The 21,240-nt window shown below is 39.6% G+C and overlaps 3 protein-coding genes across 3 annotated transcripts; 2 read left to right on the top strand and 1 right to left on the bottom strand.

Annotated features, from left to right (window-relative positions):
* Nucleotides 1-606: 606 nt before the first annotated feature.
* Nucleotides 607-6,539, bottom strand: LOC139934819 (uncharacterized). The gene is made up of 5 exons (XM_071929221.1): nucleotides 6,404-6,539; nucleotides 5,525-5,620; nucleotides 4,392-4,547; nucleotides 4,086-4,238; nucleotides 607-3,961 (listed from the first exon to the last, which is right to left on the bottom strand). Exons 1-5 carry the CDS (start codon nucleotides 6,419-6,421, stop codon nucleotides 1,634-1,636), a joined length of 2,751 nt encoding a protein of 916 aa, XP_071785322.1. The 5' UTR covers nucleotides 6,422-6,539; the 3' UTR covers nucleotides 607-1,633.
* A 2,733-nt stretch (nucleotides 6,540-9,272) lies between these two features.
* Nucleotides 9,273-15,870, top strand: LOC139935116 (glutathione S-transferase theta-1-like). The gene is made up of 5 exons (XM_071929585.1): nucleotides 9,273-9,739; nucleotides 13,368-13,507; nucleotides 14,032-14,151; nucleotides 14,929-15,345; nucleotides 15,548-15,870. Exons 1-4 carry the CDS (start codon nucleotides 9,578-9,580, stop codon nucleotides 15,305-15,307), a joined length of 801 nt encoding a protein of 266 aa, XP_071785686.1. The 5' UTR covers nucleotides 9,273-9,577; the 3' UTR covers nucleotides 15,308-15,345; nucleotides 15,548-15,870.
* A 480-nt stretch (nucleotides 15,871-16,350) lies between these two features.
* LOC139934811 (glutathione peroxidase 2-like) lies at nucleotides 16,351-20,608 on the top strand. Its single transcript, XM_071929215.1, has 2 exons — nucleotides 16,351-17,093; nucleotides 17,339-20,608. Exons 1-2 carry the CDS (start codon nucleotides 16,758-16,760, stop codon nucleotides 17,828-17,830), a joined length of 828 nt encoding a protein of 275 aa, XP_071785316.1. The 5' UTR covers nucleotides 16,351-16,757; the 3' UTR covers nucleotides 17,831-20,608.
* The last annotated feature ends 632 nt before the right edge of the window (nucleotides 20,609-21,240 follow it).

The raw sequence follows: 21,240 nt of genomic DNA, 5'->3' as shown, positions 1-21,240 counted from the left end.
AAGCACATCAAGTCATTTGTCGAGGTTTCGTATTATAACACTCTTAAAATAACTGCAATGAAAAACTTGGAAGGTGTCGATGTTAACACGTAGCGCAAAGCCTTTACGGCGTGGGGGGTCCGGGCCCGCTAAAGCGCCCTAGCGGTTTTTGGGGGAACTCTTGATGCTCTGTGCAATGTAACGTAATTTCTTGCCCCTTTCTCTACCTTTTTGAGAAAGTAATAACGTTCACTTGTATTGTTTCTTTAATAGGCCTACTCATTTTATTTCCATATTACTAGGGGGGGGGGGGAGCGGGGGGGGGGGGTGGATTGGCAAAAAAAAAAGAAAAAAAAAAGGTAGGTACAGGGAGGGAGTAGGCCTACAATAGCTCATAATAATGAAGACAAATTCACTTGAGATTTTAAAGTAATTTGATGTTGGAAACAACACTTTTAATTACGTTATTTGGGTATACAAATTTAAACAAAGTACACAAAGCAGAACTGTATTACGGTATATATACACCATGCTGTTTTACTTTCAAAGTTTTTCGTATTTTTAAGGAATTATTTCCACATTATTATGTGGTTTTTTGTTGTTGACACGAACAAGTCTTTACTATTATTTTAATTTTTATTATTATTTATTTGGCAATTCACATAAAAATTAAAAATTACAAATATTTAATACGAAAAGGAGAAAACTCTTAAAAAAACATTAAAAATATATAAATTTATACATCTGGGTTGGAAAAACAGGACAAAGGGGGATACCTAAAGATATAAAAAGGGCAGGCAGTAAAAGAGAAAACAAAGAACCACACGACTGAGGGCAACAGAAAAACATCAACAATCCAGGTTTGCCAGGACTGACACCAAAAGAGACAAAAGGACGAACAATCACACATAACAAAAAGGTTAATTAACAAACAAACAAACAAACAAACAAACAAACAATAATTGCATAAAATAAAAAACCTGTGAAAATTTCAGCTCATTTGGTCGTCGCAGTTGCGAGTGAATAGTGAAAGAAAAACACCCTCGATACCTCTCAAAGTCTAATTCTAAGGTGTCGAAATTAAATTCGTGGAACATCTTTCTCGAAACTACGCTACTTCAGAGGGAGCCGTGTCTCACAATGTTTTATACTATCAACCTCTCCCCATTACTCGTTAACAAGTAAGGTTTTATGATGATAATTGTTTTGAGTCATAACCAACAGTGTCCACTGCCAATACTGCTATTAGTGCATTGTACTGTATTGTGACGTCACACATTGCTTCGAAATCGGTCTAAAATTAATGAAAAGCTATCGTCCAGTAGCTAATATTTTACTTTATTTCCAAATTGATTGAGAAACATATGAAGTTCAGCCCGTGTCTTCAGTCACTTTGTCTGACGGCAGCCCTAACCATCACTTGCTCTCGTTCAATCCCCACTCCCGTAGCTACCACATCTGTCACATTGTGAATAGGGCCTATCACTCGACACAGTATTGTTATAAGTAAACAATTTGGACACCAAGTTTCAAAATTTCCCGCCAATTTGGACACCCTTTTTAATCAAATCCTGGCTTAAAACCCACCCCCATAGGCAAACATTCCATGACTGAATGTTTGCGTTGTAACCGCTTTTTATTCTTAAAACTCACTTTATTCTAAAATGATTGGCAATACATCAATACGACAGCTAGATTTAATCTTTCCCTCGTAAAAGACATACGTTTCCATGAGTATCATGTCTATCTCCCATTGAAACAATTTTCTGCTTGGTGCCCATCGTGGTGTCTTTCTTCTTCTCTTAGACGGTTGGACTTTTCTCCTTCTTGCCTCCTCTTTTCTTAGATTTATTTTCAGGTAATCCTCCACACTGTCTTGTCTGTCTCTTAGAGTATCTAGCTCCTTCATTACACTGACAAACTCTTTGAAGCAACACGACGGTTGATCCTGGACGAAGCGTTTGGTTCGACGCCTAAGGTTCATGGAGAGAGATGCAACCGCCTCTGCTTTTGATTGTCCTGCTACGGTGAGCGGAACTGGCCCATGGCAGATACGAGCATATTGACGCAGAGCTCTCTCAACTTGCTCTCTTGGACATCCTGCAAAGGTCAGCATCTTCTGTAAATCTTTGATGACTTGAAGTCCTTGAAACTCGCAGATGATGCTCTTCAGGTTCTGTCTTACCTCTTGCTCTTTATGCAACTCATCCTTCATAAGGTAAATATTGGTTGATTCTTCGTTATCTTCATCATCGTGGCAGATCACAGTCCATTCGCCTAGAGCAGCCAGCTCCCACTGCTCCTTCTGGCTCTCATTTAACTTCTCCAGTTCCTTTATTGTCAGCTCCCTTTCTTCACTATCAACCCTAGAGTCTTCACCTTTCTCAACATTTCTTTCAAGTCCTCCAACCTCATAGTGTTCAACATGATTGTTTCTCCAGATGTCGACATTTGTTAATTCATTCTGTTGGCCTCTTAAAAGTAAACTTTGTGCTTCGTTTCTGCCACATGTACCCACATTTTCGTGGCCATCGCATATCTCACGAATAACGATTCCAAGCTCTTCGGCTGGACTGTTCTTATCAACACCCCCTTTCACCACTAAACCGCGCTTAGTCTTCGGTCGAGCCATCATTTTGCTCTCATCATTCTCGCTGTTGTTTTCGGTGAATTTATTGTCAATATGAGATGGTTTTCCAGTGATGGATTCTTGGCGTATTTGTTCTGATGAAGGTTTGAGACTGTCTTCTCGATCTACCATTTCAGACATGGCCTTCATGTGAGAGGACTCGTGGGGGGTAGCGGAGCTCCGACCCCCATGAACCTGCACGGTGTTCTCCTCACATCTATCACCACCGTACCAAGTATCGTACACGGACATACTTGACGAGTTGACAGAAGATTGTTCACCATCCTCTTCCTCTTCAAGAATGTTTACAAGAGTCTGGTTTTCTTCAAAATCATTTCTCCATATGTCGATATCTTTCATCTTGGTTTCTGTACTGACTCCGAGATCTCCCATTGGATGATTTAGTCCTATCGCTTGTTCCCCGTGTGCAGCGTCTATTTTGTCACTGCATTTACCATGACTTAAGAAGTCCAAGTCTTCTTTACCACAGGCCTCATTTGCTACAAGACCTCGGTGAGTCTTGGGTTTAGGCATCTTAGACGCGTCGTTGGTCCTGTTGAAATCTGTGAACCACTTTGGTTTCATGGTGGTGTGGGATCTACCAACAGACTCAGATGGTTTAACAATGCCTTCTTGCCCTATATACTCTGAAGATGTGACGCTTTCTTCGCTGTCCCCATCTGCCAGTTTGGTCCTGTCTTCACATTCCCCAGTTCTCTTCCAGATGTCATACATCGAGGACTGACTTGTCCAGCTGTATGGTGTAGGCTCCCGCTGAATGGAGTCTACATCTTGTACCTGTCGCCCTCTACGGCTGGGTGATGTAGCTCCTCCTCGAGATGGTTTAGAATGAAGAAGAAATCCGGGAGAAGTGTAAGATTTATTGTCACCGTTATTAAGTGAGATCATGCTCCCCTTTTCCTTTTGAACCGTGACTCTCCTTTCTCCTCTAACTTTTATCTGGCTCTCTTGACCTCTAAAGTGCTTAGCTGGTTCATGTTTCTTACTGAGCAGCTTCTTTTCCTCACATTTTCCTGATTCTGGTTTTCTTTGCAACAAACCATTACCGAGGATTTCAAACTGACGAATTCGTTGCCCAAGTTCAGGCTGTTTTACAACTGAATGAAGATATTGTGGTTTCTTGAGTGTGGTTTCATCATCTAGGTCAGACAGGATAAGATCTTGAGTGGTTCGCTCTCGAGCAAAGTTACCATTGCTCTTGCAAGACTTGCTTGCACCTGTAAGAGTTGGGGCTGAATTGCCCGTACTTAGGTTTTCTCTGCAATTATTCGGAGATATCTGTAGTAATGACCCACTTTCCTTGGGTAGTTTCCCTGAAGATGTTGGAGCTTTCTGTTCAATACAAAGATAATCAAAGTATAACATTAATTATACGTTGCACAAAAACAGGAATAAGATTGTAAAATTAATAAAAAGACCAGTTATTCTATAAACTATTGTTAATTTTAGAACTTACCATAAGATTTCCTTTTTGTTCACAGCTGTTGATAGGAAGTGGTGCTACTTTGGCTGTACGGCGGTTGCCCTTGCTGCCAAGTAATGCTTGCCAGAAAGACCGAGAATTCCTCGATGATTTCCCTGAGCAGTCTGGAACATCATCAGATGTTTTCTGTTTGGTCAAAATGAAGAAAGTAAAGTAATACTTACACATTTTCTTATTTATTTCAACCTATACAATTGTAGATAAAGCAAGACAACAAGAGAATGACTGGAAACCAGACTGAACTAAGATTATTCAAAGCTAATTCTTTTCACCACTCACCTTCGCGCCATTTTGTTGGGAAAGTTCAGTGGTCTCCAGCCTTGTTGCAATGCTCTTATCTTTACCTCTGATATCAGAGATGCGTTTCCATGAATACTGGAAGTTTTCATTGGCAGATGGATTTGACCATGGATCTCCCGTTGTTTTCGAAAGCACCTGAAATCATAGAATTTGATCGAATAAACAAAAGACAACCCCTAGCGCAATAGCAGACTAACACTAAAAAATGTACCATTCTGGGGACATGGACGAATTACATTCACTTTAACATCCCATACAATCAAATCCTTAGACAAAACAATGAATTGATGATAGTTTTTAATTTTTTTTCATAGGTTTTCTCAGTCATTTTCGGTAAAAGTACAGCCAATTTTCATGCTTGCGAATTAAAGCGATTTTGCCAAACCAGTTGTTTCTGCGTTTCAAATTCAGAATTTGTGCACTCAATTTAGTTTTGTGTCATTCGAATTTCTTTAAAGGAACACATTGCCTTGGATCGGTCGAGTTGGTCTTTGAAAAGCGTTTGTAACTGTTTGGTATAAAATGCATTTGATCAGAAAGATGTTGTAAAAGTAGAATACAATGATCCACACAAACATGCCTCGAAATTGCGTGGTTTTCCTTTTACCTCGTCGACCAACACGGTCGGCCATTATGGGAGTCAATTGTTTGACTCCCATAAATGGCCGACCGTGTAATAGTTCGCAAAGTAAAAGATCTTTCTATCCATATGCATTTTATAACAAACTGTTACAAACGCTTTTCTTAGACCAACTCGTCCGATCCAAGGCAACGTGTTCCTTTAACATGTGTTCCATTTAGCATAACATTTAGTAGCAACGCTGGTTGGACTGGAAAAGCTCCTGCGAATTAGAATACTGTTTTGTGGATTGTTAAGTTAGATGTTTATTTTGTTAAACGCAACATTATTTTTGCCTATGCTCAAAACGAAATTGAATGACCAATTTAAGCAGCATTCAATTTCGCCCGAAATAGAATGGTTTGATGGTTAAATTGTTATCTCATTTGCCGAAATTGACCGAGAAAACCTATACTGAATAGACACCAAAATAGGAACACTTGTAATCTATATTTGGGTTTTATATTTTTTTTGAATGGCCTAAAAAACATACCTGTACTTTCGTGTGGGACACACGTCGTGAATCAGCCGAAGGCCGACGCACGTATTCCCGCAGCCATGCTCGTAAGCCTCGGCTGGAACCGGATTTCTGTGAGAAAACACGAGATTCACACTTCTGTAATAATACTGTCACATTTTCCACATAATACATAAAATAACAAACCTGTGAAAACTTGAGCTCGATTGGTATTTGAAGTTGCGAGATAATAATGAAAGAAAAAAATACCATTGCCACACGAAGTTGTGTACTTTCAGATGCTTGATTTCGAGACCTCATTTCTTAATCTGAGGTCTCGAAATCAAATTCGTGGAAAATTACTTCTTTCTCAAAAAACTATACGTTGCTTCATCTCATAATGTTTTATACAACAGCTCACTATTAATCGTCACCAAGTAAGGTGTTATGCTAATAATTATGTTGAGTAATTACCAATAGTGTCCACTGCCTTTAGTGTGTTCCATCCAGGTTAAACATAAGTTTAAATTGATCGCCATTAGTGGTTATGCCGAATTAGGCCCCCATTGGTTGGATCCAAAAACCAACACAATGCCGATAATGCTGTCCCATTAGAAACCGATTGATAGTTCTGGATTTGTATGGTGTAGGACTACATGTTTTCCATAAAAATGTTAAAATTGATCGCCAGCGTAAAAGTTATGCCAAACGAAGGGCCAACATTGGTTGGATACGAAATGCCAACACAATGCCGATATTAAAAGGAAATGTTGGTCGAAATACTGTTAACGCTTAAAATTATTATTCAATATTTCGTCCTATAAATATACATTACATGTATCATAATTATTGTCGGAAGACATTGTACTGTCTTTATAAATCCATTGAAAATGTTGAAACAAGAATATAACTTACCGGTTTTGGGTTGGACATGTTTACCGGAATAAGGGGTAAAGTGTCTCTTAAACAGAGAAAATATAATTCGTAAAAATAAACTGCTTTGAACTTGAATTCTCAGAAAGATTCGCAATCGATGCTCGCTATTCGCTCGCAAGATTAGAAGTGTAATCTTCTATTTTAGGTTTGTTTACAGTTCACTGTGTCTTTTGTTGGTATTTGTTGCTTAGCTTTCGAGTAAACCGTCACAAAGCATAGATTAATATGACACGTCCAAACTACGTAACAATTCAAAATGGGCGCGCGTTTATTGAATAAACGCGCGCCCATTTTATTGGTGAAACGCGCACACTGCACGTACGATCCGATTCGTTTGCTTCTGTTAATTTTGTCCTCGCTTGTTGTTAGTTATGTGTGATGCGCTGTTGTACTTTATTTTGTTAGTTAGAGCGCTGTAAATGCTTGTATTATTATTACTCAACCAATGCCATGGACCCCGAATTCTAGCAAATTATGTTTCGCCAAATAGATAATTGTCCAAATTCGACACTCTGAACATTTGCAGTTTAAAAACAAATAATTATATCCAAAGATTGGTTGCTTTATATCAAACAAAATAAATACAATTATTGTTTTAATGTTTGTGTAGATATTCTGTTTTTAGTTTGCATGTGTGGCTTTCCATAGAATTTCCATCTTGGTTGGCAAAGACCTTGGGCGTCATTTCTACAGACCTCATGCTGTGGTTGATTGTGTCAGGTACCGTACACACCAATGACAATGACAGGGCCCGTTTTCCTCGCTCTGCTTACGTACCGCCGAATTCTGCGCTTACGAACACGATTCCCCGCTTACGTGCAAGCGCCGATTTTTTGCGCTAGCCTTGTAAGCATAGAATGCCTAGTAACGTGGAGTACGCACGCGCAGAAGCCAAAATTCGCCGCTAACCCGTGGAATAGACTTGCCGTTAGCACAGAACTCCCTGCTTCCGTAAGCGCCGATTCTGTGCTTACGGTAAGCAGAGCCATGAAATTGGGCCAGGTCTATTTCTCACGTCATCATGAAAGGGATTACACTATTTTTTCTTACAAGCCTCGGTTTGGTTGCGTTGGGTCAAATAGAAGAAAAGCAAGATGCCGAATCCATGATAAGGTCAAACTTAACTTAACTTAACTTAAATGCATTTATAAAGCGCTTTAACACTGTTTCAAAGCGCTGTACAGTCAAGAAAAACATTAAAATACAGGATTAAAAAACATGAGCAAAAATAGCAATATGGTTTGTTAAAAATACACAACAGTGTACTTTAAGTAGAAAACTTAAAAGTGATTAAGGTAGCAGAGTTCTATGGCCTATAGCATTTATGGGGGAATAAACGTCAATTGCACGCTATACGCCTCTCTTAATATTTTATGCATGACGTCATAATTCTTACCCAAAATGAGGCTATGGGTGCCGCACGTCCGCCAACACTTGCAGTGGCTGCGCCCATCGCCTCGTTTTGGGTTAGCATTGTGACGTACATCATGCATAATTATTAAGGGAGGCATGTGGTGATCCCAAACTTATACCCGCACTTTATACAAAAAACCCTTCACGAAAAAAAAGTTTAACCTGAAAAACAGTGAAATTGTTGAGAAGGGTGGAACTAACTCCATCCAATGATAACTAAGAAACCAGTTTTTTCCTTTCTTCTGACGTTTAATAGGCAGTTGGACTGGAAATAAAAGGACTTGAGTCAAGACTCATTCAACGTCCCTGATGGTGGAACTCGGTATGAGATACACGACTTTTGGACACCCTCCAATACGTGAATTTCACAATAGCTAATATAACCTCCGATTTCAATAAAAAAAATTGTTTTTTTCCTGACACTAGGAGGGGCGTACATCCCCCGCCCCTTGATCTGCGCCTGACGGCTTCAGTCTGGGGTCGAAATGACCTGTATTTATTTGCGATCTTTTCATTGGGATATGCCAGGAAGAGTCAGGTACAAATTGCGCCTCTCTATACATCATGGTTAGGTCAAGATCATTAGTCAAACATAATGGATAATTTAGTTCAAACCACTACTAGCTCAGCAAGAGAAGTCTTACTCCGTATTCATAAATACCTCGACAGTTTCGCTATTCCTATTGGTGGAGAGCGCGTCACGTGGGTGTGTATAAACCATTGTTTAAGACCAGTAAAAAGTGTTAACAACACGGGCGTGACACGCGAGCTTATAAGACAGTTTCTTCATTCCTATTGGTCGAGAGCAACGGCCATCAGCAGGACAGTTGTGCCACATCACGCGATACGCGCGACGCGCACAGCATTCCCTTATTTTATTTACCCGAGGGCGGCGGAGGGCCATTTCATAGCTGGAGGGGTGTTGTGTTGAAAGAAATCTTTGAACAATTGTAATTTTTGCATTTCTTTTTCTTTTTGACCAAAGGTGTTGATGTTTTTTGACCGAAAAGGTATTTATGAATTGGAATCAAAGTGTGTAGAATCGGTTTTCAACTAGTGGTTTAAACCCGCCGAGGCCTGGTTCTTTATAATTTACCTCGACTTCGTCTCGGTAAAATTATCAAGAACCAGGCCTCGTTGGGATTAAACCACTAGTTGATTCCTCTTCACTACACATTGATTTCCTAATTCAATGTTTGTCTTCATCACTTCGCACGTCCCTTTATTCAAACAAGGCTTACACCATACCGTCTAATTGTAAAATGTTTGATTCGGGTTTGAACAAATTTGCTCAATTTGCGCGCACTCTCAATTCCCGATGAAACAAAAAGTATGGGGCAAAAGGTTGACATGGGGTCAAAGGTGATGAGCGAGCCCGAATTCTTGGAGTTCCTTGCTAACATACAGTAAAGGTCACGTAAACTACGAGACGAGGACAAAGTTGTCATGGTCATTGCATCATTACACACATAGCACATATGGAATGAGTTTTGTGTTTACAGAAAGGACTTGCGCAGAGACATCTCATTGTATTGTGAGGAGAGCCTTAATCACGCATCGATCGAGATTCTTACTCTTCAAACTTGGAAGAGAAATCATCAAGAAATGTCTTTGAGCGCTATATTGCATGAGTCAATGGGAGGGTAAACCTTGAATGTACGTGGCCGGCTGGATAGCACTCAGCAGACGGAGGTTTTTTTTTTCCTGTGGGGGTCTGTTTCGAAGTGGGAGGCACACGCAATGGACTCAATATTTAGAAAGTTTCGGTCTTCACCCAGTAGCTCTACAGGAACGGGTAGTGGCGACACAAATGGCACTTCTCTACACGCCAGTAAGCCAGTCACTTTATATTTAATACGGTTATCACCGCCCTGCAGGGCTGTCTGGCTGTATCTTGCGCAGGTAAGAACCGTCTCAAGGTTTCACAGTTTCAAAAAATCGATTAAAAATAGACAATGATTAAAGACAGTGGACACTATTGCTTGTTGTCAAAGACTAGTCTACACAGTTGGTGTATCTCAACATATGCATAACATCACATAACAAACCTGTGAAAATTTGAGCTCAATCGGTCGTCGAAGCTGCGAGATAACAATGAAAGAAAAAACACCCGTGTGCTTTTAGATGCTTGATTTCGAGACCTCAAATCTAAACCGGAGGTCTCGAAATCAAATTCGTGGAAAATTACGTCTTTCTCGAAATCTACGCCACTTCAGAGGGAGCTGTTTCTCACAATGTTTTATACTATCAACCTCTCCCAATTACTCGTAATCAAGAAAGGTTTTATGATGATTACCAAGTAGTGTCCACTGCCTTTAAATTCAAGTATAGACCATTGTATCCTTCTAGTTAAAATATATTTGAAATATTTTGTTCACAGTCATACATGCTTGGTTGTTCTTGTTCCCAATTTTAATTTATTCAATCTTCAATTTTTGCTTTAATTTCATTTCAAGATGTTTCTATTTAATTGTTAACTTTGTACAGACATATTATTTTATAGGTTTTCTCGGTCAATTCTTGCAGACAATAACTATAATTTATGGGAAATGTTTACATGTTGTATCATAATTTTCACGAAGAGTTGTAAAAAGCAGCGGGTGAACAAGTTTTGAGTTGTTCACCAACAATTAGTTTATTCACATTAAACGTTAATAAAAAAATCTAAATAGAACGAGCGCTATCATGTTTTAAAGACACTGGTTATGTCAAAGACCAGTCTTCGCACTTGTTCTCAACATATATGCATAAATAACAAACCTGTGAACTTTTAGCACAAATTGGTCTTCGATGTTGCGAGATAAAACTTAAAGAAAAAACACCCTTGTCCCACCAAGGCCCCACGAAGTTGTGTGCTCTAATTTTGGGGTCTCGAAATCAAATTCGTGGACAACTACTTCTTTCTCAAAAACTATACGTTGCTTCATCTCACAATGTTTTTTACTACCAACAGCTCCCCATTACTCGTCACCAAGTAAGGTTTTATGCTAATAACTATTTGGAGCAATTACCAATAGTGTCCACTGCCTTTAAATTGTCTTCAAACTGTACAAATAATGTTTGGGTGAAGTCCAGGCTCTGTGGCTCCAGTGTGAAAAGGTGTAATATAACAGGGATGGTCTATTGGGCAGAGAGAGTTATGCTCATGAACAACTGGCAGTGGGTTCCGGCATGGTCCCGGACACAGTTTTGTGAAGGTTCCGGCTGTGTAGAATTGACCATGAGGCCATGGGGATATTTCTCTCAGATTGGTGCTAGGACGTTTGGAGAAGTTACAGAAGTGTGTTGTTGTAGTTGTTAAGTTGGAGCTTCATGGACAGAGCCAAAACCGAAGCTCCCAAGCCCGAGCCATGGTTTCGAAAAAAATAAAGGCTTTGGTGAAATCAAGGTAGACGAATGGTTTTAGTGTAATGTACAAACAATGGGGACACAATGAAGATGGCCTCGCCATTGTCTACTGAATATGAGATATAGGCCTAGCTCCTAAACAACCAAAATGTTTGCGAATATTATAATAGTGTCCATGCGCTGCACTGTCGTATTGATTCAATGCACGTGTTGCAAGAAATCACACCTCCCAGTGCTACCAAATATTTACTCAATAAATCAATTATTCTCGTAGGCCCCTATAGTAGATATAACTTCGACGTCCCAAGCAACTAAGCATGGTCAAAGAATGTGAAGCTTTTAATATAATTCGAATTGGCATATGGACGTCCAGTACCCACCGTTAAATAAAACAAGAGGGGCAAGTTATAGTCAATGGTCAAACATGCTACTTGCCATTATTATTAAACGTAGAGCGAGGGTATCGGTGAAAGTTAAGAAGTTTGAACAAAATAATCACCCCAACCTGTTTGGACTTGTACTGATATTTCCCCACCACCAGTACACATCAACACGGCGGCTGTATTTTTGTACAATGCGCGTGAGGCAATTTCCAACACTTTTGCAATACATTCCATCGTTTTACATGTAGAATCCCCAAATCGCGGCCAGATTTGGCGCGTTTGAGGGGTCAATAGGGACTTTTCGTTTTCAACGACGGATGGTTCTGTGACGGTTGTTCAGCTAAACGTTGTCGTTTTCAGCACAACGAAGACTCACACCATGTACAGTCGTAGAAATTGAGGGACAACCGTCCTCAAAGCCGACGCATGCGCAGATGACGCCAAATGTCATCTTTGCCGTCGCAGAACCATCCGTCGTCGAAAACGAAAAGTCCCTAATAGCCCACCGCAGCGGCGGCAGCATGAAAAGTCGTATCTCGCTATACTTTCTCTTACTTCCAAATTGAAACCGTCAATCGAAAGTTTAATACTAGAGCTTGTTACACACCCAAAAGTTTTGACAAAAAGTTACTGAACGTGTATCAATGGTCATGGCATTGGACGTTTGCTTTTAAAGCCATTGGACCCTTTCGGTACAGAAAAAAAAAAAAAGTTCACAGATTTACAAATAATTTACAGGGTTTACAGAAGGTAATGGTGAAAGACTTCTCTTGAAATATTAGTCCATGAAATGCTTTACTTTTAGAGAAAACGGTAAAACAATATAAATTCTCGTTAGCGAGAATTACGGATTTGTTATAAACACATGTCATGACACGGCGAAACGCGCGAAAACAGGAGTGGGTTTTCCCGTTAATTTTCTCCCGACTCCGATGTCCGATTGAGCCTAAATTTTCACATGTTTTTTATTTTGTATATTAGTTGTGATACACGAAGTGTGGGACTTGGACAATACTGTTTACCGAAAGTGTATAATGGCTTTAAAGGCAGTGGACACAATTGGTAATCACTCAAAATAATTATTAGCATAAAACCTTTCTTGGTGACGAGTAATGAGGAGAGGTTGATGGTATAAAACATTGTGAGAAACGGATTCCTCTGAAGTGCCACAGGTTTTGAGAAAAAAAGTAATTTTCCACGAATTTGATTTCGAGACATCAGATTTAGAACTTGAGGTCTCGAAATCAAGCATCTGAAAGCACACAACTTCTTGTGACAAGGGTGTTTTTTTCTTCTTTCATTATTATCTCGCAAGTTCGATGAGCGACTGAGCTCAAATTTTCACAGTTTTGGTTATTTTTTGCATATGTTGAGATAAACTGTGAAGGCTAGTCTTTGGCAATTACCAATAGTGTCCACTGCCTTACTAATTTATGTAGTCCAAGTTGAATATAAATGCTTTGTAAAAAAGATGTTTTACAAAACCATTCACAAATGATATCATTAAAGTAGCTCTGCAAGGTTCAGCTATAATGACCGGATGGTTCTGTTTAATTTAAATTAAGTGTCCTTTTTATTTTGTGCATGTTGTTTTTTTTTTTTTTGGTAATTTTGTAGGTTTTTTCCGAGGTCGAGGTGTTTGGAGATGGTGGGGGTGTTGATTTGTTTGTCACAGTTAGAGAGTTGGCGTTTGTCGGTGTGTTTTAGATCATTAGTTTTTAATTTTTACAATAACTGGGAAGATGCATTAAGGAATACGAATTTGAAATTGAGCAGTTGTGAACCAAATTGATTTCCAGAACAAGATCCCATATGCCCTGGTGGATATTGATCCGGCTGCTCCGGTAGATTCCGATGGACGGAGGCCTGAATTACCAAGTAGTCTTCGACACCAGGACGTCCCAATACTGGTTGACGGAGAAGTAACCGTCTTCGAAGGGTAAGACAATCCATAGTACTAAAAAAAAGAAAAAAAAAAGAAAAAAAAAATACTACCTCGCTGCGCCCAAATTAATTGGAACTTCTACATTGACTTACTATTTCAGAAAGACACTGGACACAACTATTGGTAATTTTCAAAGACCAGTCTTCTCACTTGGTGTATCCTGTGAAAATTTGAGCTCATATATTGGTTGTCAAAAATGCGAGAAAATTGAAAGACAAAACAACCTTTTTAGTGCTTTCCGATGCTTTATTTCGTGACCGCAGAATCTAACTCTAAGGTCTCGAAATAAAATTCGTGGAAAATTACTTCTTTCTCGAAAACTATGTTACTTCAGAGGGAGCCTTTTTATTTCTCACAATGTTTTATACCAACAACCTCTCCCCATAACTCGTTACTAAGTAAGGTTTTATGCTAATATTTTTGTTTAGTTATTACCAAAACTGCCACTGCCTTTAATGAAACATTTGGAATTAGTAACTAACACAACGAAACTAACTTTTCCCTCCTCTTATTTGCAGGCCGGCTATTATACGATATCTCTCGACTCGCTACACAAACTACAAGGGCTACGGTATAACTGTAGCAGAACGAATGATGGTGGAGTCTCTGATCGCTTGGGCACATAACGATTTACACAGGTAACGATAATATATGACATGGAAACATTGTAAGACATTTCCATATGGCGTTACCATCAGGGCCAAATTTCATAGAGCTGCTAAGCACAAACATTTGCTTAGCATGACATTTCTTCCTTGTTGATAAAAACAGGTTTACCCGGTGATTTTCAAGATAAGCAAACAAAAGCTGAATACCAGTAACAAGCACCATGCAACTAATGAAAATTTGGCTGGTATTCCTGTTCTTATCGGGCAAGAAATTTCATGCTTAGCAAGTTTTTGTGCTTAGCAGCTCTATGAAATTGGGCCCAGGGCCCAATCATAAAGAGTAACGAGAAATGTCGAAAGGTTGATAGTATAAAACATTGTGACCAACGGCTCCCTCTGAAGTAACGTAGTTTTCGAGAAGGAAGTAATTTTCCACGAATGTGATTTCGAGACCTGTGACTAGGGTGTTTTTTTCCATCATTTTTTTTCTTCTTGCAACTGCGACGACCAATTTGAGCTCAAATTGTCACAGGTTTGTTATTTATGCTTATGTTGAGATACACCAAGTGTCTTTAACAAAATTACCAATAGTGTCCAGTGTCTTTAAGATAACTTGCGTATAAACTAAAGTGATAACTTGTGTTGTTGTAATTTTTTTCTTGAGACCAGTCTTTTCCGACTTGTTGGTTTAAGTCTTTGAATTTGGGCTTATTTACATACTATTAAAAGACAGATGCCGATATTCCCTTCATTACATTTATTGTTTGAAGTATATTCATCTGTTTGCCTTTTCACTTATTAATTCAGAATAGTGGGTTACCGGTGCGCCTACCCTCAGGTCTTCGAAGAATTTCAACTCCAACCCGAACCTGCCAACGAAGCACTCATCGAGACTGGCATTAAACAACTCTCAAAATACCTCGAGCGCCTTGAGAAACGCTACCTGGCATCCGCTAAATTCCTCTGCGGAGATTCGCTGACGTTCGCTGACTCTGTTGTAGCTACGGTCATCTTGCAGTCCGAGTGGCTGGGGTTCTCACTCCGTCTTTGGCCGCGGGTTGTTGACTGGTTGGAGAGGGTGAGCCGGCAGGAGTGCTGGGACGAAGTGCACAAGAACCACGTGGCGTTTATATCCGAACTGCGAGCTGGGATACTGTATCCCACTCTAGACAAAATTGCCAAATGAAGTACTAATAAACACGTTTTGGTCATTTCTCATAGGACATGTCCCTTAAAGACGGGACACTATTTGAAACTATCATAGGCAAGTCTTCTCAGTTGCTGCATCTCAACATAATTATGCAGGAAATAACAAACCCGTGAAAATATGAGCTCAATATTGGTCGTCGAAGTTGCGAGATAATAATGACAGAAAAACACCCTTGTCACACGAAGTTGTGTGCTATCAGATGCTTGATTTCGAGACCTCAAAATCTAATTCTGGGGTCTCGAAATCAAATTCGTGGAAAATTACTTCTTTCTCGAAAACTACGTCACTTCAGAGGGAGCCTTTTCTCACAATGTGTTATACTATCAACCTCTCCCCATTACTCGTTACCAATTGAGGTTTTATGCTGATAATTATTTTGAGTAATTACCAATAGTGTCCATACACTGCCTTTAATATGGGATTTGATGTGTTCATTTTTTTGGTTTCTAGGCATGAAAGGAGTCACAACACAGTGACCGACAAAAGTAACACTATCGTGACATGGAAATGGAATTATCTTGACATAAATATGCCGTAACGAAATCATGTTATGCCTTTAGATTGCTTCTATACCATAGTTAAATAGTTTTAATTTATTGTGTATAAATATTATATAGTTGTACGGTTTGTCGTTCCATTTACTCCATAGTCTACATTAAAAACTAGTATATAGAAGGTTAATGCATTTCATTGGTTATTGTGAAATAAATTATGTTTAATTCAGTCTGCAAATGAAAAAATCCGTTTAAATCAGATTGCCTCATTTTAAGTAGTGCACTTGAACGCTCCCCAAACAATACCCGACAGCTTCTATATTGGTTTAATTATTGATGTTATTCCAAACTCAATATTGACTTTCTAGCCGGGGGCCACGCTCTGGTTAAACATAATATTCCATATCTGGCTCTGTGTGGATGATAGGGTTGCTAACCGTACACAATCTCAGTCGAGATAATAAGCAGTTGCTAGCCACAGGACGGGGTATTGTAGTTACCAAAATAAGTGTTGGAACGGGTGCATCTTTGTGTGCACACTGCACATGAAGTGTGCTATATCTTGACCTCCAGAGTATACTCGATACAACAACTATCTCATACTTCTTTTCTACATGACAAATATTGAGCGATGAGTACTTTGAAAACGGACTATTCTGTAATAGTGTGACCAGTCAATGCCCATTCATTATAAATAACTAATGGAAATCATTGGTTTATGATTCCGATAGGAGATTGTGTAACTGATTATGGACTTAATATAAATAATGTTGTCGGTGGTAAATTTTGGGAGCTCGTTTGTTCTCATTTCTGCCCTTCATTCTGAAGCTTGGTCCAGAGGCTGAAGTGAACCGAAGAGCAGCTTCAACTGGATGATGTGTTAAATTGTATGGCGAATGTTACCGACGAATTAGAACTCTTGAATAGTGATAATGGCCGGGAAAAGTGTCCAGCGTGATCAGGTTAAAAAGGGAGCGGTTGAATCACTGCGGTCGACTATAAATTCAAACGCTGTGACTCACGAACTTAAAACCAACCGGCAGGGGTGTTTAGACGACTCGGTGTCGCGGACCGTCCTGGAAGACGAAGAAGGGTACTTCGTGTCCAGTGGTTCGTTGGTTCCAGTTTCACTGGTGAGGTCTTTCTACGAGCTGTCTGCCCTGGACGTGAACGGGAAGATGGTGCAGTTTTCCCGGTTCGAGGGGCGGGTGGTGCTGGTGATGTGCGTGGCAACTGGAGACGAGCAGGCTACCAGGGAATTCACACAGGTGGGAAAAGGTCTATTATAAAATATTCCGTTTTGGGAACAGAAGGCCTGATCATAAGCAAAAAAACTTGCGAAGCACATAATACTGTCTATCACATACCAGTCAAACTTATTGCGACTGGAGCACCACTCAATTAATACCCAGCAAAGACATTTTGCCAATTTGAGTTGTTTTTCTGTTTTAAAACAGCTTCAAGAAATGTTGGGACTCTGCATTTTTTATATTTTTATATATTTATTATACAGATGAATGAGTTTGTGTCCGCGTACGACTGTCGTGGCTTGAGCATTCTCGCTTTCCCTTGCGACCAGTTTGGTAACAAAGAACCCTGGCACAACCACGAGATACCATTGTGCATGTCTCACGTCCGTCCCGGCCGGGGATTCGCACCAAAGTTCCATCTGATGGGCAAGTGCGAAGTGAACGGCCCGCGGTCTCACCCGGTCTTCGAGTACCTGAAGCAGAGGCTCCCGGGCTGGAGTGACGAGCCTTCGGCCACCATCAGGTCACTGCGAGGGAAACTGCTCCCGCCCAAGGCTCCGGATGTCCGCTGGAACTTTGAGAAGTTTCTGATCAGCTACGACGGCAAACCGTACAAACGGTTTTTGAGCAGCACGCCGCTGATAGCTATCGCTGGGGATGTTGAACACTTATTGAGAAGTTCGGTTATAGTGATGATGTCAACAAACAGTCGCCATGGGGGAAATAAATTTCTTCAGTATGATCCCACTAGGTAAGATAAGACGCATTCGAAAAAGACTTCAAGACGTATGAAAGAATTTTGATTTCACTATTAGCTTGGAGAAGTGGTTTTTCTCCGTCTAATTAGTTGTGAGCAATAAACTGTTTTATTAAAAGAAATTGCCCATATGCCCAGGGTGCAGCGTTTTTGGCGACACCAACCTAGCCATACCGAGGCAACAAGTCACTTACCGTTTGGTCTGAGCAGCCTCGTTACCGCAGTTCAACACGCGAAAACCATGCCCAACACGCGAAAATGCTCAACCGGTGACCAAAGCTCAAACCTGTTTCTGACTTGGGTCGCCAAAACGCACTCATGTATTTACAAAACAAATTATTCCGTATTTTTTTTATTCGAGAATTATTGGTCCCAACAATGGTTACACTTGAGGGCGCTTTACTTGATACCTGATTTCGCCCATAATAGTGCAAGTGCTAATAATTGTTGAATGGGGTGCATGCTGGTCTAGCTAGCGATCAAACTTGAATTAGAACATGCATGTAGCTCATTCCAAGCCTAACGCACGCGTAGCGAGTTTTATTTTGCGATAATTATAAAAGGCCTATAATAATGGTGGACCGTGCACTTGTTCTCAACCGCACACCATAGCCATCATAAAATATTGCTGATAGCCTGTGATACTTGCAGACGGCACACAGCAGTGATATAATGAAATCATAAAATGTCATTTCCCAGGATGTTATGTTTGTAAATTGTTTTGTGTTAGTGGTTTGAAAAAACGTTGCACACACAATATTAACACGCCAAGAAACATTGTCAAAGGATTGTGCAGGGGAGGTCGACGATACCCACAGACATAAAGAACCTACTGGGCCCAATAACATAGAGCTGCTTAGCACAAAAATTTGCTTAGCATGGAATTTCTTCTTTAATTAAAACAGGATCAAATTTCCTTTTGTTCTTTATGTCTGTGGGTATACCTGACTACATAGGTGTTGTGTCCTTGGTTAAATACAAGTGCGCCCTCTAGTGTTTGGGGTTACGCCATCTTGGATGGTAGAGTTGTTTTTACATGACATGAAGTGAACATGATAGCATACTGTTAACTAACTTCTCTGCGTCTTTGTGAATTTCTTACTGACTACACTACAATAGGCTTGGTTTGTGGCAATACTAATACCATTAATATCAGCCCGCACTAGTTGAAGGCTTCTCCGAACTTGCCCCCACATCATAGGACCCTATAATAAATAACATCTAAAAAATAATGACTTACGAGTCGAGCAAAAAAGTGGTGGGAACAATCTTGGCCCAATTTTATAGAGCTGCTAAGCACAAAAATTTGCTTTGCATGAAATGTCTTGCCTTGATAAAAACAGGATTACCAACCAAATTTCCACGTGATTTTCAGGATAAGCAAACAACAACTGAATACCTGTAACAAACAATATGCAACAAAAGGAAACTTTATCCTGTTTTTATCAAGGAAGAAATTTCATGCTAAGCAAGTTTTTGTGCTAAGCAGGTCTATGAAATTGGGCCCAGGCCGGAAGAATGTGACCTAGAAAGTAGATAAACTTTTATTATCCAGTAGATTGGCTTATACTGCGTTTTTATCTATATATGTGTTCGAGACTATAATCAACCCCTCTGCCTACCTCATGCGAAGGATCAGTCTTTGGTGTCAACTTCCCATCATTACCGACTGGCACACTGTTCAGTATCTGATTATAATATCATAAAATCTAAACCTGCAACTAGTTTATTTCTGTATTTAGTATTAACAACTTGCAGTAATTGTGTTTGTGGCGTATTAATTCATTATGGTTTTTTGTACTCTCCTTTATGATAATATAGGTTTTCTCGGTCAATTTCGGCAAATGATCAGCCAATTTAACCACCAGGCTATTCTGTTTCGCGCGAAATCAAATGCTAGTGAAAAGGGTCATTCGATTTCATTTTATGATTAATCAAATGTAATGATGCGTCATTCGATTTAACAAAATATTCATTCAATTTAACAATTCATCAATGCAGCATTCAAATTCACAGACGCTTCTTGAAGCGTGTATGTCACGAAAAAGAATGACGATACGCTTAATTGAACAGAGTGTTAAAGGAAATTGACTCGACTCAAAATGAAACTGAATGGCCGAATTCTGAATTTGAAACGCAGTAACAACTGGAGAGACAAACTGCTTTAACTCGAACGCATGAAAATGAAATTGACTGCTCATTTCTTAATTTGACCGAGAAAACCTATAATAATATATTTTATTTTGTATTTTTCATATTGCGCTCTCTCCAGAACGAGCCTGTTCGAGGGCGCATGACAGTTATAGTTCCATAATGATTTTTTACACCAGAAACAGTTAAAGAAAAGTACACCAGTAAAAATGTAAGCAAAATAGAAATCAAAAACTTACAGAGAATAAAAACGGATGCATGAACACCAGAAAACTGTAACAACTATAAAAACAATACGACTTACGAGCAAGCAATTGGATACATTTTTAAGCATTTTTGGGAGAAGAAATTACTAGCAAAAATACTGTAAAATAATCATTTTTGGAGAAACAGAAAAACAGAAAATATATTTTAGTTTGCCTTTAGATAAAGACCTTTTGTAATAAACCGATTCAGGCATCATTTGTTTTTTTTAATGTTAGTTAATAATTAAAAGCAAACCTAGAAATGCTTCCCAACCAAAACTACATACATTGTGTAATAACATTAAACGTATACATGTAGTGCAACATAATGATAGCGACCTCACCTGTTGACCCTTACTGAAAGGGAACGAATTGCCTTGCATCGGGCGAGTTGGTCTATGAAAAACGTTCTAAACCGTTTGTCATAAAATGCATATTGGGTAGAAAGATGTTTTAATAAAGTAGGATATAATGATCCATACAAATATGCCTCGAAATTGTCATTATTTTTGTGGAGTCAAGTCCTTATTTAGGACAAGAATGCCAATAGTCGATTACGGTTTCACCCAATAGTGTTACGTCACTATAAACATGAAAAATTAATCGGGGTCTATAGTCGAAATCCACATGACGTCATTGACCGCCATCTTTGATGTTAAAACAATGGAAAAGTGCACGCGTTGGCCTACGCACTGAGCAGCACGAATCACAAGCCAATGAAAGCTTTTCACTCGCGCACATTAGTCAAAGATGGCGGCCCACACTACATGGGGTTTATTTAGTACTAGACATGATTCAAGTATATCCGCCGTCAAAATGTAGCTAGTGTGGTCCCGCAGGACACAGGCTGGGTGAGTTTTCTGATGTTCGGCGGTGGGATTGAAACAAACAAAAAAGACTCTCACGAGTTTGAGACTTGTGTCAAGTCTAGGGTCAAAACAACTATGCTTAGGACGCTGATGATGCTGGACCGGGATGCGTGGAAGACGACCATCGGAGTTTCCAATTCCCG

Source organism: Asterias amurensis, chromosome 3, assembly GCF_032118995.1.
Source record: "Asterias amurensis chromosome 3, ASM3211899v1".
Taxonomy (NCBI): domain Eukaryota; kingdom Metazoa; phylum Echinodermata; class Asteroidea; order Forcipulatida; family Asteriidae; genus Asterias; species Asterias amurensis.
This window is presented reverse-complemented; position numbering and strand designations above follow the sequence as displayed.

Excerpts from the sequence above, each read along its gene's own strand:
- LOC139934819 (XM_071929221.1), bottom strand. Across the intron at positions 4,548-5,524 it reads TGTCCCACACGAAAGTACAG|GTGCTTTCGAAAACAACGGG; the intron begins GTATGTTTTTTA and ends CTATGATTTCAG. Across the intron at positions 3,962-4,085 it reads AACAAAAAGGAAATCTTATG|AAAGCTCCAACATCTTCAGG; the intron begins GTAAGTTCTAAA and ends TGTATTGAACAG.
- LOC139934811 (XM_071929215.1), top strand. The coding sequence starts at position 16,758 with ATGGCCGGGAAAAGTGTCCAGCGTGATCAGGTTAAAAAGGGAGCGGTT. Across the intron at positions 17,094-17,338 it reads CTACCAGGGAATTCACACAG|ATGAATGAGTTTGTGTCCGC; the intron begins GTGGGAAAAGGT and ends TTTATTATACAG.
- LOC139935116 (XM_071929585.1), top strand. The coding sequence starts at position 9,578 with ATGGACTCAATATTTAGAAAGTTTCGGTCTTCACCCAGTAGCTCTACA. Across the intron at positions 13,508-14,031 it reads GAAGTAACCGTCTTCGAAGG|GCCGGCTATTATACGATATC; the intron begins GTAAGACAATCC and ends TCTTATTTGCAG. Across the intron at positions 14,152-14,928 it reads GCACATAACGATTTACACAG|AATAGTGGGTTACCGGTGCG; the intron begins GTAACGATAATA and ends TTATTAATTCAG.